The following is a 17297-nucleotide window of genomic DNA, read 5'->3' as shown; positions in this document are numbered from 1 at the left end:
TTTTACTCGCTCTCTGCCCGAGTCCGGCTCATGGCAGCAGTCGGGTGCTCTCAGCAGCTGCCTCTGGTGCACAGGAGAGTGATTTCTCAGCAGTGCTGCCATCCAGAACAGGCCCCTTGCATGCCAATCACTGGCCTCTCAGGCATAATAACCATAATGAACACTAACAATGAAAATATATTTGTAGTTACCTTGTTTTGCATATTTGGCAGTGCCAGTGGCTGGTGGAGACTAGGTGCAATCCTCTGTAACAGCTGGGAGATGCTGCTGTTATAAATTACCAAAAGTAATGAATATGGGAAATGCTTATTTTCATTTTTAGTGACTCTCACATGGTTTTGGTGGTTTTTCATGGCAAGTGTTGGTTATCTCAGGCAGCAGCCAAGGAGTCAGAGTCCAACTCTCTCATTGTAGGGGCTTCACAGTGTTTCTTTCTCCACCATATTCACACTTATGGGTCCTTGTTTGATCTGGGCTTGCCTCTGATCCTGCTCCACAGCTCCCTGGATTTTATTACAGGAATTCTCCTTCTCTAGGAGGGAATTTCTAGCAGAAGGGATTGGGACCCACACCTGAGCACCTGGCTGAAGACAGGGCTAAAAATAGTGCTGCAGTCAGTATTTATGTGAAGGAAGCTGGTGGGAGGAAGGGGTAAAGAGAAGGGAGGGTTTTAGGGGTAGCCATGTGCTCTAGTGTGCAGGATGGGCAAAATTTACCTCTTCACTGAGAGGAAAGGCCCTGGTCAGGTAACCAGGTTTGTTACATCTGTGTTACAAGTCCTTTCCTTGGATGAGTGCCGTGACTGCAGCCTGGTTCCTCTAACTCTGGGGTACTTACAGGAGCATTTCATCCCATGTCTGGAATTTTATAACCAGGGCAAAAAGTCAGTCCCCATGTTGAGAGCCAGGAGGACTGAGGCTGTGAATGCCTCGATTGAGAACAAGAGCCGCTTCCACCGCTGGGGATGGAGCTCTGAGCTGGATAGGGAAGAGTGTCCCCCCAGGATCTGCTGTGTTTGGCTCCATGCAGTGCTCTCTGGGAGAAGAGAGCATAGGCACCTGATGGGCTACAGAGCAGGATTTCAGAGATCAATTTGTATGGTGGCACAGAGCCTTTTACATTCACTTTGTTACCTAGAGGAGAGAGTGACAAGCCCTCCATGGCACAACAGTACCCAGCACTGCCAACGAGCATCCCTTATCAGGATTTGCCTTTCCCGTGCTTTCTCTGTGCAGTGCACTTTTTAAATGCTGCTTTTAACCACTGTCACTGCAACTAATGATTCTGCCTGAGCACAAGTATATTTGAATAGATAAGTATCTTGGAAAGCTGCTAACGGGGCTGTGCTGTCTGTGCCAGAGTTAAAGAGCACAAGAAAAGCCAGGAGAGGAGGGGAGGGACTGGCAAGGAGATACCAGCACAGAGGAAAGAGGAATAAGGAATACAGTAGAAGGAATGCTTGTCAGTCAGCAGAGCTGGCTCTTGCCCTCAGCCCCAGAAAGCTCTGCCTCGTCACCGTCCTCCGTGGCACTGGAGAGCAGCCAGGGGTTTTTTCTAAGGAGCTGTCAGCTCTCTGATAAGCTGAGATGTGTTATCGGGAGCAGATCCGAGCCACAAGCAAGACTGACTGACATGGGAGCGTGGTGAGGAATAGCTGCCCCTCTTCTCCTTCTGGAGCCCTGCTGTGGCTCAGGGGCTTAGGAGGCAGCAGAGTTCCAGTGGTGCTCTGCAGGGAAGGGTTTCACTCTGATGTGCAAGAAATGCTGCAGAGCCCCACAAGCCCCCAAACAAGCTGTTCGCTGCTCCTCTGTGTGCTTGTGTGCGTGTCCTGATGGTAGTGGGTGCATGTCCTCATGCATCCTCTGAAGCCATGCTGTCTGATTGTACATCAGGACTCGGCCCTGCAAACAGGAACAAGGCACCTGGCACAGGAGCACTAGAAGAGTCCATGTGAGAAATCTACGGGAACATCCTGTGTGGACAAGACCTTGCTCAGCAACTTGTGCAACATAAATCCCAAAGTAATGAATAAAAGTAAATCAGCCTTCCTAGCCCTGGTTTGCAGAGGCGCAGAAGATTATGAGATGTTGACAGGGCTAGGAATAGAAATCAGGTCCTTTGCACTTGTCAAGGCAAGGAGTTCACTGCGCTTTTGAGAGTCTTTGGATGCAGCTTCCATGAATTTCAGGGAAAGGAGCTACTCAGAACTCAGTTCTTCCTTTCCTATGCTCCTTGTGTCCTGTCCAGCCTAGATGTGAACCTTCCGAGAGACAAAACTATTGAATTTCTCTGGGATCATTGAACTAATGCTGGGAGCATTTTATACGTAGGGAGTTTTTCCCCAAGTCTCAGATGCATTTCTGTCTCCAGCTTTCTGATCCCGGAAACGTCTTAGCTTCTTAATTTTATTTGTAATTCTTTGTACTCTGAGACACCCTACACTTTCCTGGATCCATCACTTAGCTGTAAGTTGTCCTTCAAGAAGACCCCTGTGGTCCTGCTGACTGCCATCAGTTTACCATGATCCTTCCAGTTTCTGCTCGCTGTCAGCCATGCTGCAGGATCTGTATGTTTGTCTAATGAGGATTTATTGCAGTACCTGTTTTCTTTCTGGTTCACTTGAGAGGTTTGCGTTACCTTCCTTCTGCTCTGGGTTTTCTCTTGCTCCTGACACACCTTAGTTTGAATAGTTGTGCCAACCCAGACTAAACTAGAATCCCTTGCCCAATGTCCCTGAGCACTTTGTAGGCAGTTGCTGACACATGTTACATGTTCATAGTATGATTTTAGAAATTGGTCTATGCTGGCTGCAGAACTGACAGGCATTAACAGCATGTCATTTGAAACTCCCCTCTGCCCTCATTTTCTTCATCCTCATGTTTTTTCTTTCTGTTGTTGAGGTCCCTAGAGATAAAAAATACTTTGACTGACATTTAAGTGACATGAGGGTCACAAGTATAAAGGGTATAAATACCAGTGATATCTGTTAAATGGCTAGAAGGGGCATGTTAAAAGATATGTGTTTATGGCAGGATTAGCTAGGGATATTACTTTTTTCTAGGCAGACACCCCTGCCTATCACCTGAAGCTGGCTCTGCTCCCAGCCCAGCCAGTTGGGTTTTTTGTTAATTTTGGGTATGTTTTGCATTAGGTAGCTTTTCCCAGCCAGACTTGATGCAAGCACTTGGAATGAGCTCTGCAGCACATGCATGCCCAAGGAGTAATGAGCAGAAATTACGAAGGGGGTAATATATGGTGAGTTCCAGGAAAATCTTCCTGACAGAGAGCATAACAAGGCAGTGGCATCAATTCCTTGAGGAAGTGGTGAAAGACCTATCACTTGGCACATTTAAAATGGGATTGGACAGAACACAAGTACATTTACAACGGGGAGCAATCCTGCCCTGCCCCCCAGGGATGCACGAGGTAACGTAATAGGTCTTCTCCATTTCTAGATTCTCTGCTTCTCTGTATCGTGTCAATGCGAGGAAGCTTCGTCCTGCTCCACTGCCTGTCATGCTGCTGTCTGCTTGAAGATGTTTTCCCAGACAGCGTGTAGAAATTCACTGTCCTCCCTGAATTAAGCAGAAGAGCTCTGTAGGCTTTGGCCTGTGTGTGTCCAGAGAGCGCTGTGGCTAGGCAGGCTGGCAGGTCCTTTTGTTAGTAAGTGGAAAGACTTTTGCAAACAAGCTTTCTCTGTCTAGCTGAAGCCTCATTTCCAGCACTAATGCAACAATAGGGAGGGCTCTGTACATCATTTTTATTATATGGCAGAACCCAGGGAAGTTCATTTTTCCCCATGACATATAGGCTTATGCTACAGTCTCAATTTATCCTTCTAAATAATGTAGGTGGCAGTGGTTGATTCACATTAGTTTTTCTTCTGTACTGATGATATGAAAAACGGAGTTTGACCTCTGCAGCTTGAACCAGCAAGTAGGGAGAAGGCAATTTCCCTGGCTATTCTCACTGCGGCTCTCAGTGGTCATTTTGAACCGTGGCAGGCAGAAATGAGTTCAAATCCTTACAAGCAAAGGGGTTAATGTTTTTTAGTTCAGTATATGGTTTGTGAGCAGAGTTGCCCTCTTACAGGCAGTCCTAACCAGTAGAATCTGGGCACTTGGGGACACTTAAAAAATTATTCCCACAATGCCTGGGGGAAGCAGGCTGAGCAGCAGCCGCTTCAGTGCCTGCCAGGGGCTGTGCACTCCTGCAGTGCCAGATTGCTGCCATATGCATCCTGCTGCTTACTTTCTCTGCATCTCCATCTTTTAATCCGAGTATGGAGCCTGGTTCAGGGAGTTTAGGTGTGAGCAGTTGTGCCAGGCAAGAAGTTGGATGACAGGCCAGCCTCCCAGGCCGAGCAGTGCTGGACACCAGTGGAATAGGCTGAGCAGATGAGAGAAAACCACCTTAGACCATTGCTTGCTTCCACATCATGAGTCCTGTGCAGGTTGCCCGTGTAAATTGCTACTGTGTGTGCTCTGACAGTTACTGCCATTATTTAGGTGTGCCCCTCATGCATCTGACACTTTGTAGATGGGATCAGATCATGACTTGAGGAATCTGCAGTCTGGGATAAGCAACTATTCCTGACCAAAGCTGGGGGAGCAGGCACTGCTGGGACAAAGGGAGGGTGGCTTTCAGGAGAGTGCCATGCAGCAAATTGTGTGTATTGCATTGGTGTGTATCTTTGTTGTCTCAGACTGAGTGTCTAATCTTTTTATATCATGTATAATGAAATCTGAAAGAAGAAAGAGATCACTAACATGGAGAAAGCTGACTAAAGACAGTGTTTTCTCAAAAAGGGATGTCTGTTGGAAGGAAGGGTGGTGAAGTGGGAGGGATGGGACTCCGCCAATTTCTGCAGGAAGGTCGCAATTTGTTGGGTGCTTGCTAAGCTTTGTGTGGATCAGATAAGAAACAAACAGCTACAGTTAGTGTGCTTTGTGCTTGGCTGTTTTGATTAAAGGCTTATTAAAGGTTCTTTTATTAGACAGGAGTCCCATACAAAGCTGTAATTAATACGTGCGTATGTGTATGGTTTTTTTCCTTTATTGAAGCAATGAATATAAGTGCTTGGGGTGGTTGGAAATACAACAGTAACTGGTTCCCTGCACATTAGAAAAATAACAATAACCAATTCCACAAGTTTCTAACAGCAGACTGGGTACCTTTGGCTGCATGCTGGTATCCTGTGGGTCCAGGGAACATCATGAAATATTTATCCAGGAAGATACCTTAAAAGCGTGGGGCATGGCCTTCCTTTTCAGAGGCTGTCAGTTTGATTACCAGATTTGCCGTAACCTGAATTGTCTGTTTCATCTTGTTTGTGTACAGGAGCTCTGCAAATAGAGAACAGTGAGGAGTCAGACCAAGGCAAATACGAATGTGTTGCAACCAACAGCGCAGGAACCCGCTACTCTGCCCCAGCTAACCTTTATGTTCGAGGTAAGAGCAGCATCCACCCAAGGAGGTCACTCTCCTCCTTTCCAAAAGGCTCCATGGCTTTCAGTGAAGGAGTGTGTTCCCTGCCTTAGTATGTTCCCCAGTCACAGCTGGTGGATTATGTGATGGGGCCTTTTTCTCAGAAACCAGCAAGTAACGGTCAATAGTGTCTTTGATCCACATTGTTTTTGACTCGCATTTTTGGAAATCTGTTGTTGCTGCTTATGTGATATTATGTAAAATGCTGAAATACGGGCAGAATTGGAATTCCTTTCTCTCTTGAACTCCTTAACTTTGTGTCATAGTTATTTTAATTGGGATCAAGTGGTGCTTAATCCTCTTAGTATAAACTAACCTTTGGTGGAGTACTGTAAAACTGGTCATGCTCTGCTGAGCCAGAGGTGCTCAGCTATAGTGAGACAATATTTAGGTCTCTGCTTTGGAATGTGTACCTTTAAAAACTGAATATCTCTTTGGAGTTGTCCTAATCCATCTTATATGCATCAATGACTGAGCCTCTGGGTATTAAAGGCTCACACTGGGAACCTGCTGGAAATTAGCCACAGTTCATATAAAGTGATTTTTCTAATGGTTATGCTATGTTGCCAATTTAAAACTGTTTTCAACATACCAAAATAACTAGGTTTTATATTAGGACGGTCTCCTGACAGTTTTGTTACTCTACGTTGAAGGTGTTTGAATTAGCTTGGAGAGAAGCAAGGGCACTTTCTGTTAATTTTGGCAAGAAAAAAAATGTGCTGCTTCATAGAGAACTGTGTAGAACCAGAGCCGCTGGTCAGGAACCCTTGGGAAATGTAGTTACAGGTTTCCCAAGAGGAGAAAGAACATTCTTGTGCTGGTGCAACCCATTGCTTGTTAGGAAGTTAGTACCAGATTTTTTTTTATTTCCATGTAGTAAATCAACAGTCTAATAATAAAACCTCATATTCATTTCTTCCTTCCTCTGATTTGAAGAAAGAAAATACAGTCTTAAAGCTGTATTGCTTTGGTTAGTATGGAAAGAGGACATGAGAATAATAAAAGTCTTCTCATGGCTGTGTGTTTGCTTCTAGGAGTGGCTTCTGGCATTGTTTTTGTTGCTTATTATGGGGGACTGCTTTTCTATTTTGCAGCGTAATTTGGATTATAAGAGTCTTTGGAAGACTGAAGTATCCAATTAAGCATGTTCAGAAGATGAAGCTATATCTATGCAATGGAATCACTCATTTCACTCTCACAATGTACTTATGGATGATTTTGAACTCCCTGTATTCTTGCAATTTCATTTTTCAGGCAAGCTGTACTAAAACTCATCCCAGATTGACCCTTTGCACTCTGAAAGAATTCTAGTTACCAGGTTGGCTGTTGTTGCATAGGTTTTTGTGGATACCCAGCTGCATTGCTGTAGTATTTGGGATGCTTTTGCTTCCTGTAACATGCTCAGACTGTCAATGTTCTGTTTTCTGTAGAGATGTGGCTGAAAAAAGGCACAGAAGCTTCAAGAGGTAGAAAAGCATCTTCTTAACAACTTCACGATTTCTTACTAATGAACACTCTTTGTTTAGCAAATGAATCCCATAGGACTGAGGAGTGCACTGAATTTTACACTTGGTTTGCTGCTCAGCAAAGTTTTCATCTGTCCTGTCTGGGCTAAGCACGGGCCATGGATGGTCTGCACATGCGAGAGGACCCCGACATTCACCAAAGAAAGCATGTTCTTAGGCATATGTTTGGCTGTTAACTGTAATTTTTTTTTTGCACATAAATTTTTGGAACAAGCCTTTTTCTTGCACATAATCTTTACGATGTGAGTTTACAACCCGTGTGATCCTGATAAAGTCCTGATGTATAGTTAAGATGCAATACCTTGTAAATTGTTATCAGATGATATTTCCTGTACTTTCCAGGTCTTAGATGGTATTTCTGCTTACAATTTCTGATAGCAAATGTTCTACCAAAGAAAAAGTCATATTATTACTACATTAGTTAAAGACTTCAAAAAGTTACTCAAACCAAGAACAATATTTCTTTAACAAGCAAGGAAAAAAAATAAAATATCTTTCTTTCTTAGGTCTAGAATACAGAATAAAAGAATCCCTGGGGGGGGTTTCTTGTGATAGTCCTGCAGTGTTGTCATTAGACAGATCAGTGACTTGGAGTAGGATCTTCATAAAGTGCCTGCATCTTTGCTAGAGAGGACATTAATTAATGCTAAATTACAGTGGAAATTAAGTATGTGGGCTGCACTGCCATTGCTTGGTGGTTTTATAATGATTGACCTCATTGCAGTGAATACCCAAGAAGCCACTTCCTCGGGAAGCATGGCTGAGTGTGGAGCAGCAGCACTAATTTCCGCAGTGGAGTTCTTGGGACTGCTTGTGCCTGCTCTCATTTACAGCCTATTGTTTTTCTAATAGTTCAAATGTTTGCTTGTTTCTTGACTCCTGGGATTTATGGTTTTGATCATGTCCTCCCCTTTCCTGGCCTCCCAGGTAATCCTTTGTGAGGGGGCTGTGTTGGAAAGCACAGGCTCATTAGCATCTTTATACTTTTCACGCTAACAAAGGAAGAGACTGGGTGCTGAGAAGGAGTATCCAGGCACTGCTCAGGGCTTTCTATATCAGTGAAAAAACAGGAGGAGGAAGGAGCAGGCTACACCAGTGTCTTGTCTCTGTGAATCCTTTACAGCCAGCACTTCTGCACAGATGGACTTCATTAAAAGTTAAAACATTTCCACACCAGGGATTTGTAAAGGAAAATGAATGCATTTTCCTTGCAGCTATTATTTTCATCTTACTAAGTGTGCTGGAAAGCAACCCTCATAAGCCTTCTGCTTGTGGACTGATGGGTCTATCTGGCTGCTGCTGCCGAGCCAGGATGGGGCTGGAGCTCGGCACTGGGATCTGCCTGCCTCCCACTGCCAGAGGGTTGCAGAAAACATCCAGACCATCAGAGGAGCAAGAAGAGGGTGAAAGCAAGAGCAGGGAGCGTGCCAGGGCGAGGTGGCTATCTGGGGCATGGCAGGGATTTTGAAGGGGGCACAGTGGCATATTCCTGTCCTGCCCTTTGAGCACAAGCGTGTTTGCCAGGGCTGGTTTGGATGTTGTTGTTACCACCATGAGGAAACACTCATCCATTTGTGGTCCATGGTTACATCTACCACAGTATATTGTAACAGTGATTAGATTTGGGACTTGATGGTGCTGAAGGGAGAAAGGAAGGGAATAGAAACATATGGAAGATGTGATTCCTGTAATCCAGAGAGTTTACTGTCTAATTTAGTAGCAAAAGATCCAAGAAGTTTACTCAAGGCATTCAAGAAATTGATTTAAGAGTAGAAGGCAGAATGGACCTAGTGTGGAAAAAAGAAAAAGGTGGTGTCATTTCATCATGCCCACTGGGACTACAGTATAATTGCACTGATTCACTTACACTGTTGGTTTTTAATGAACGCATTTCATTTTTCATTTGCCTACAGCTTCAGGGACATCTGCACAAAGAGGAGCATTTTCAACCAAAAGTCTTGTCCTGTGAAATGCCTGTGAAGGTGGTGGCCTGTGTGGTGCACCCCTCAGCAGTGGCACTGTTATTTGACTCTTTCCCTGTATGAAGAGGTTTTTCCACCCTTCTGTTTCTCTACACGACATTATTTTTTTCCTACTTCAGTGAAGCAGATGAGCAGGAAGGCTGTGTAGAAGAATATCCTTATTAATACACTGTGGAGTTCACTAGGTGTGTTCCCCAGTGCTACTTACAACAGTGAGCAATGCCTACAGAACAGTACTTACGGGAGCATTGCCTGCATTTCTCATCAAATGAGAAATCTGCTGCCCAGTTTTCACTTCTTAAGTGCTGCTTTTCAGGCCTTCAGGGCATGGCCCTGTGGGGCAAGCACAGTGAGTTCCCTGGCCCAAAATGCTACACATACTATACAGAAGCAGCCACACAGCTACTTTTAGGAAAAGACCATTTAAAACTGAATTGTCTGCTCTTTCCCCAAATTGCAAACTAGTAAATCAGACTGCAGTAAATAGAAATGGTATTACTGCAAAAATCTGTGCTTTCTTCATCTGCTTTTTGAAAGGCCAGGCTAGTGTTTCACTTGGCAGCAGGGAACCTTGCTTGGAATCCGAAGTTTTATTTGCCAAATTTCACCGAGGAGCCATCACCCAAAAAGAATTTTGGATAGTGGCTCTGTTCCTAGCAGCAATTCTCTGGCTTCTGCAGAGTTTTACCCTTGGGAACTTGGCACTAGCTTAGGCTCAGACGTGGAGGGAGCTCACCGAAATGGCTACTTGTGGCTATATGATACTTACTGCAGCAGGGACCTTGTGTAAATAATAATAATTCCGAATGACTGACGTGGGCCTGGAGCAGCAAGACTTGACGCCTTGAAAAAGAACATTTTCTGCTTATATAATATTAAAACGGCTAAAATAGCAACAGCAGTCAAAGCTTGAGGCTATTGCCAGGAGAAGAGTAGAAGCTGAGGACAGTGGTTGAACAGTCAGGAACCAAAACTGGGGATGTCTGAAAAATTGCTAAACAACAAGGGAGTACAACCTCTTGTTTACAACCCAGCTACATGCACACTGCTGGCAGTGTGCTCCGTTAAACCTGCCTGTCCTCAGGGTTGATGAGGGTGACAGTACTTGCCCAGAGAGAGACATTGCCGGTGCTTGAGGGCCTGGCAGCGATCACAGGCAAGCAGAGACTGGAGAGACTTGTGAGGGAGATGCCTGGATGACAGGAAACATGAACTGGCAGTTGAATCAGACTGGATGACCCAGACTGCTGCTTCGGACAGATGTCTGCCCTGGACCACTCGAAGAAGCAAAACCAGGCTGCAGCAGAGGCCACAGAGTGTAGCCCTCAGTAGCTGGTACGTGGCTGAGGAGTCTGCAGGTCTGAAGGGCCACGATCCCCCTGCTCTGTGCAGTCCTGACCTCAAGGTAATGCTGCAGCCCAGCAGCGTGACAGAGGGCAGTGACACTGATGAAGAAAGGGCACTCCTTTTTATGGGATTTCAGTACTTTTGACTTCATTTCCTCTGCCCTGGGGTGCTTCTCCATGCTGAAGCTGTAGCCATGCTGCTGCAGCCCAGGTCAGAGCAGCTGTGGTTTGGGCAGGGGCACTTCTGTTGGTTGTTAGCAGGCTCAGGATGACACAGCCCGAGCTGTGCCGCACGCGACACCAGCAGACAGACACTGCTCACTCAGAACCACGGCTCATGCTGCCCCGGCTGTGTCTGTCCTCATGCTGGAGCTGCCTGGCTTCAGAGCCAGAGAAGCACATGGAGGCTTCTGCCAAGTTTTCTCCTCCTCACATATTACTATGAATATTTTTGTCGTGTTTTTCTCCTGGCATGAAGTGTGTTCACCGTCGGTGTTGCTGTGAGCATTCTGCTGTGCCATAATGATTTTAATGATCATGGTTTAATAAATAGTAGTTCTTTGTCTTTCAGCGAGCACATTCCATCTTAAGATTTCAATGTGCTTTACAGAACTCAACTAAATAAGCTTAACAGTTTTATTCCTTGCAAAGTCCTTTGATGGTTCAAAGTGCAGTGTGAGGCTCAAGTCTGATTATTTGTAAAATGACCTTTATGGAAAATAGAAGGAGAGTGACTGGTGGCTCAGTGCATGATAATGCAACACAGAAATGGACTTGAAAACCTCTTTCCCACATGACCTGCACAGACGTCTGTGGAACAATTAGGCCTGCATATCTGTGCCAACTAAATGTCCATTCCCTCCCCTTCCATATCCACTTGCACAAAGGGCTAAGAAATACATCTCTGGTGCTCTGAGATTTTCTGCTCTTAATTGAATTCATGCATGCATGTGTGTGCACTATGAATGGGAAAGGATGGTTGGGCGCCCTGAGCATCCTGTCTGTCTCTCTAGGATGGAATATACTCATCACTGTGGCATGAGAACATTGTTCATCGGATATAATGGGAGGTTGTCTTATTCTCATGTAATCTGGCGTAAAAAAGACAATCTGTCCTTTTGTTCCTCTATACCACTAAAAGCTGTAAAGGATAAAATTTGATTTATGTGGAGTCCTTGAGACACAAGATGTGCTTTTGGAGATAAGCAGGAACAGGTTCATCCCCCTCTGGGTTTTTGTTAACCTCTCTGTCTTTTTTATTCCAAAGTGTCTGGGCTGGCCTTTATAGTTATGCCTTGCATAGCACCAGAGGGTTTTTGCACAGGACAGATGCTAGCAGTTCCCAGCAGAATTGCAGAGCCAATTGGGATAATGAACTTTCTTGTTGCTTTCAGGAAAGTATTAGCTTCCCACTCTGAAAAGCTTTCATAATGTGTTCCTTTGTTTGAGCTAGTGATCTAAACTCTTAGACCTGTGCATTCGTGTCCTGGCCACAGCCTCCTGCCTTGTTTCAGGAAGCTAATGCCCAAGAATATTCAAAGGCAGAGCCTCCCATAAGTCCAAATTCATTCTTTCTGCAACAGGCTGCTATGGTTAGAGTGCTGCATAGACAAGCACATCTGTGGCAGGGTAAAAGCCAAATTCAGTCGGCATGGGAATTTCTGCCTACAGAGCACGGGAGCCATCCGACACATCTCTGACACAGCCTTGCTCTTTGCTGTTTCAACTTGGAACTGAAAAGGAGCCCCATTTTAACCTTCTGGAGCTTGCTAGCCTCACTTGACTTGCTTTGTCTTGCACTTAGACTTAGGCATGTTCAACTTAGCTGCCAGGCAGCTCGGGTTTGTTGGGAACAAGGTGGTGTGCCTAGTGAGCTGTCATATTCTGCACAGGGGATACTCTGGGTAACTCCAGTCTTAAATCCTCTGTCCCTACATGGTGGGGTGGCAGATGTTGTTTACTGTCACTGGTCAAAGTCATTTGTTCTGTATAAAAGCAGAAAAACTGTTGATAAACCGTGCTTCCTAGTTTAGGAGTGACATGGATAAGGAATTGGAGATAAGGGAGCATGTGAATGGGATCTGTAAGGAGATGAAACTTTAAATTTGCCATTTATCAGGTTTATCTCAGATAAAGCAACAGCTGTTTAAGCCTTAACTAAAGAAAAAGCAGAACTTGCTGCCCAGGTGTTCCCTCTCACCTTAACAGCTGTTCCAAAATAGCCTGATACTGGTTTTTATTCCTTATGAGCCACTAATATAAAAAGAGATTAAGAGATAATCCAGCAATTAATGACAAATAGCAGGTCCTAAACTTGTTCCTGTTTGACAAACCAGAAAGTAATCTGTTTGAATTAGTGTGTTTCATATGTGTCTCCTCACTTTTCCACCTCTAATCTGAAATGTCAACATGTGGGGAAAGCCACTGCTGAAGCCTACTCCTATCCATGCCCACTGATGGGCATGCAATTCCTGCTGGATTCCTCCCCCAAAAAAAGCTCCTGGCTGTCCCCAGCTGCAGCAGCACCCCTCACCTTGTCCCCGGGCAGGCCAAGTGGCACCACAGCGAGTCCCCGTGGTATGTCTGGGGTCCATCAGTCCTCCCCAAGGGCAGGGGGTGGCTTTGCAGCTTCAGCAGCAAAGACAGATGTTCCTGTAGCTGTTCCAGCATCATCCACCAGTATAGACCCTTCAGCTTCTTACCCTTCAGTCTCACAGTCCCGGTGGGTGCAGCAGGTTGGTCTGTGCTGGCAGCACTTGGAGTTTGTGTTGCCCTGTTGCAATGTTAGTCCTGCTTTCCAGAAATGGAGCTGTGCACGAGCGTGTCTGGTTTGCCAGAACCACTGTCCTTCCTGGGCAAGGGCAGGAAACAAATCCTCCCTGTTGGGAAGAGCTGAGCAGAAGGCAGGAGCCCCTCGTTGTCTGCTGAGGCCATGCAGATGTGATATGCTCCATTAGATTAGGAAATAAAGTGTTAGCTTGGGAGCAGCAATAAAAAGGTTCCCTCCCATCACAGGGTCTTGCAGGATCAAATGAGCCTTATGTTAATGTTTTGTAGACCAAGAGGTAAATCCCCTGTGTGAAACAGGCCAGAGGAAACCTGGACCTTAAGCTGGGACTGTTTGTTTTGAGAATGCCTGGGTGGGGCTCCTTGCTGGATGTGACCCTCATTTATGGGCCAGTTTAACTCTGAGTTGGCTGGTTCAGGTCCCCTGGTATCAGTTCAGTTGAAGGAACGTAAACAAGTGTTTTGCTGTTCTCCAGCAAGCTCCACTGCACTTTGTAGGCCACTGTGGTACCTGTTATTGGTAGCTTGTTGTCTTGCCTGTACCATGTCAGTGTTGGTTAAAATGCTGTCCTCTGGTCGCTGGATGTGGCTGACTGTACTGTTGCACTGTATAATGCCACATGCTGTTCTCTAATTTGCAGTGTTTCTGCTGGAAAGCAAATTCCTCCCCCCGCCTTCTCCTTCCCCCATCAAAAATGTGACTCATAAGCAGTCTTTAACTATCAAATCCATTTGTGTATTCTCTCGGTGAGGGTTCGATTACAGCTGATACACCACGGATCTGTAGCTGGAGTGAGGTCACTCCTGCTAGAGAAATAAGATCTTCTTTGTCTATGAGGAAAATGCAACTAACCTTCTGCTGTCTCTCCCGCAGGAACAAAAACTGGGACCTGCTCAATTCTCTCTGGGTGTTTTGTCCTTCTGATTTCTTGTCCATCTCTCACTCACAGCACAGTACCAATAAGACTCTCCCAAAACTGAGCCCAGCTGAGACTGCGCATGTCTGTCACTTGCCTAATACCTCTCTGCTGCATTTAGCTCTTTGTTTGGAGAGGGGGAACAGCTCTTCATGGTAGAAGATTTTTCCATTCACCACTTGGAGCATTTCTTTCATACTTTATAAAATTCAGATCTACGTACGTGCTCTTCCCAGCATGTGGTCAAATGGGTTTAAAGTGCCTTTGCCATCATCTCTGTAGCTGGAGTGGGTGTGTGGGAGCAGTCTGTGTGATGGCTGGAGTCTCTCGCTCTGCGTGTGCCTGAGTGTTTTGCACATGTAAACGTGTCTGTGCTTTCAGCATCTGGCCCAGAGCAGGGCAGTCCCTGAAGCACCCTCATGTGAGTATGTGTGGGACGTGAGGTCCCCTCTGCCCTGCCTTGAGGAGTGGTGAGTGGGTCTGGGAGGCAGAGGGGCCGGCGCTGCTCTGGGCCAGAGCGGTGCGAGTGCGGCGCACTCTGTCCGTGGAATGGTGTGTGTGCACGGTGGGAAGCCGTGGCTGACCTCTGTAGTCTTGTCTTGTCGTTTCAGTGGTGTGCGGACAGATGAAGCTTGGCCTGTTTTTACTCTCTGTGTTTTTCCTTGTCTTTTTTTATTCCCTCCTCATCTTCATCGCACTCTGCCATCAAACAAAACAAACTTTCATCTCTCAGATCAGCGAGAAGGTTGGTCCTTTTCACTTCTTATCCATCTACAGTACGCCACGTCAGATGGGACTTTTCCAGTAGGGAGAGGAGAGCCATCCCCAAAAGGGGAGGGGGCCCTGCAGATTCTGGCTCCTTTCCAGGCGCAGCCACAGTGTGCCTGATGAAATCTGCTTACTGTTTGCTGTGACTCTGGTGATGGCGTTGATACTTTGCTTGCATGCCTTTGTTGCTTGAGAATGCACAGAATATATTTTGCATGCGAATACCAGCCAGGGCAGTTTTGTCAAAGGCAGGGTAGGAAGAAGTGCATGCTGCTGTATGTGGTGTCCTTCTCTAACCCTTTATCTGTGCTAGGTGCAAGTGTAATACCTCTAAACTGCTGCTGCTTTCTGGCTGGAGATCAAGAGCAGTCTTTGGAAGCAGAGATCAGAATGACCTCCAGTCCCCTCACAAGCTGCTAGGGAGAGCAGGTTCCTCAGTTCCTCCTGTAACTTTAAAAGTTTTAACTTTCTCTAGAGGCGAAAAGCTTACTTTTGATCTCAGCTGAAGGAGAACCCAGCATGCTGCCCTCACTTGCCACGAGGCAGCAGGGGCAGCTGGCTGAGATGCAAGTCCCTCGTGCTGAGGCAGCTTCCCTGCTCCTCGGCAGTCCCCGCTCTGGCGGTGACCCATTCTCCATGCTCAGAGGTCTGCCTCTGGTTTCTTCCCTGGGGCTGGGTCTTCCTCTTGCTGGCAGGAGAGAAGGCAGCTCTGGCAGAGGCCCCAGACATACCCCAAGGTGGCTCAGGGAGGCCCGTGGTGATGTGCACAGGAGCTCGTAGCCCCTCAGCAAAACCTGCTTTGTGCTTTGCCGTGCTGTGTCTTCCTGCCCTCAGAGAGCCAGAGATGAATAAAGGACAATAGTGAAAGGTGACTCCGGCTTTTAAATTAAATCTAGCTCCAGACCTAGCTTGAGGCACTCATGGTTTCATGCTGAGGAAAGCTGGTGTTTCTGGCAGAAGTCCTGAGTTAGTTTCTATAGATGACTCCTGCACCATGCGGGTCTGTCCCTCCACAGCACTGGAGGTGAGGGATGCTCACAGCAGCTCTCCAGGCCAGCACTGCTCCCAAAGAGACCCTGGCTCCTCTGACACATACTTTCAGGCACCTGGATGAGTTGATCTTATAATCATCACTGGAACAAGTTTTAACAAGTTGTCATAGCAGTTGTTCCAGTACACCGAGTTCGATCCCATTTCTCTCCCTGGAACGTGCTCTCATTTAGATTGTACTGAGGCACAGGACCTTTTGTTGTTTACCCTCTAAAAATAGATTTTGTAGAGGATAAAATTACCTGAGCCCAAGACAATGCTGAAAAATGAGAACAAGGAAGAAAAGAGAAGAAATTAAAGCCAAGGCCCAAAGCCTCCCTGATTTCAGTAAATTTGGAGCACTGCTGTGATGGCTGAGGCACCTCTGGAGAATAAACCTTTGACAGGGCACTTAAATGTTTTAGCCACATGGCTTAGCTGAGGGAGGCAGCTGAGAATGGATATAAGCTAGCAGGAGTGGAGAATTTCTCATTCTTTGTGTCGACCCCTCCTTCCCGCTCCACCAAAAATACCCACGTACACAAATATTTAATGTGAAGCCAGAAATTAGTTTCTAAATATTCCAGTGGGATTTGCCATGCTTATAATTTGTTTGGTGCTGATAATTACATCTTACATTTTTCCAGCTTTACTTAAAAGTGTGTACTGCTAACACATGCATTTAATTATTGCTCTGTGACTGCTACAAGGTTATTTATTAACGAGTTATTTTATCTTGATACAGTGGATCTTTTCTCTCATTCACCTCCTTAATGTTGTGTTATTTTCATCACAGAAATTTCAGAGAGGGGAATGCAAATTGCAGAGCTCCACAATCTTGCTCTCCCTTACTTTGCTATTAGTATGTCAGTATGCTGAATGCTGATGTGTCTCCAGTGCTGCACCACTGTAATGATATATCCTCTTTTATATGTGGTTGTCAGCGCAAATAATTAGACCTAAAAGTTATAGCTGAAATATAATCCAAAAATGGCAAGGCCCTGTTTTGGAAATTGTCTATAAAATGTCAGCACTCAAGGATGCATTGGGAGCATAAATAGTACAGCATTGTTTGAGCACAAGATTAGACTGTAAATGCATTTTTTCTGGTTGCCATTTTTCCTCTCCTGCTGTTGATTCTGTCAATAGATTGTGAGACTTCAGCAACTGCCTTTCCATTTGAAGTCCTTCCTTAAAATGATAGCACTAGGGAGAGATGAAAGGTGTCTGTGGATGAGTAAACCATGCAGACCGATGATCATGTTTGAGGTTAGCTCCCAAATTCACTCCTTCCCAACTTGGAGGAGGTGATTCCTGAGGAAGGTGGGAGTTCTGACAGGATAGGAGTGTGCCAAGGGCAAGAGCACACACCATGCACTAGGGATCCCTCAGCTTGCCTGGCTGGAGTAATGAAAGTGGACAGTCTCATACTCTCAAAGGTGTGCCCCAGCATCA

At 45.8% G+C, this 17297-nt stretch overlaps 1 protein-coding gene across 22 annotated transcripts in view; it reads left to right on the top strand.

The window, feature by feature from the left end:
- Positions 1–17297, top strand: part of PTPRF (protein tyrosine phosphatase, receptor type F) — a 375587-nt gene that overhangs the window by 279315 nt on the left and 78975 nt on the right. For all 22 annotated transcript variants that reach the window (XM_017824689.1, XM_017824682.1, XM_017824688.1 and 19 more), the window contains one exon: positions 5341–5451. In XM_017824689.1, coding sequence (XP_017680178.1) covers positions 5341–5451 — 111 coding nt within the window. The remainder of the gene's footprint in view (positions 1–5340; positions 5452–17297) is intronic.

Source organism: Lepidothrix coronata, unplaced genomic scaffold (genome assembly GCF_001604755.1).
Source record: "Lepidothrix coronata isolate B3197 unplaced genomic scaffold, Lepidothrix_coronata-1.0 Scaffold112, whole genome shotgun sequence".
Lineage (NCBI taxonomy): Eukaryota > Metazoa > Chordata > Aves > Passeriformes > Pipridae > Lepidothrix > Lepidothrix coronata.
Note: the sequence above shows the minus strand (reverse complement) of the source record. Positions and strands in the feature narration are given on the sequence as shown.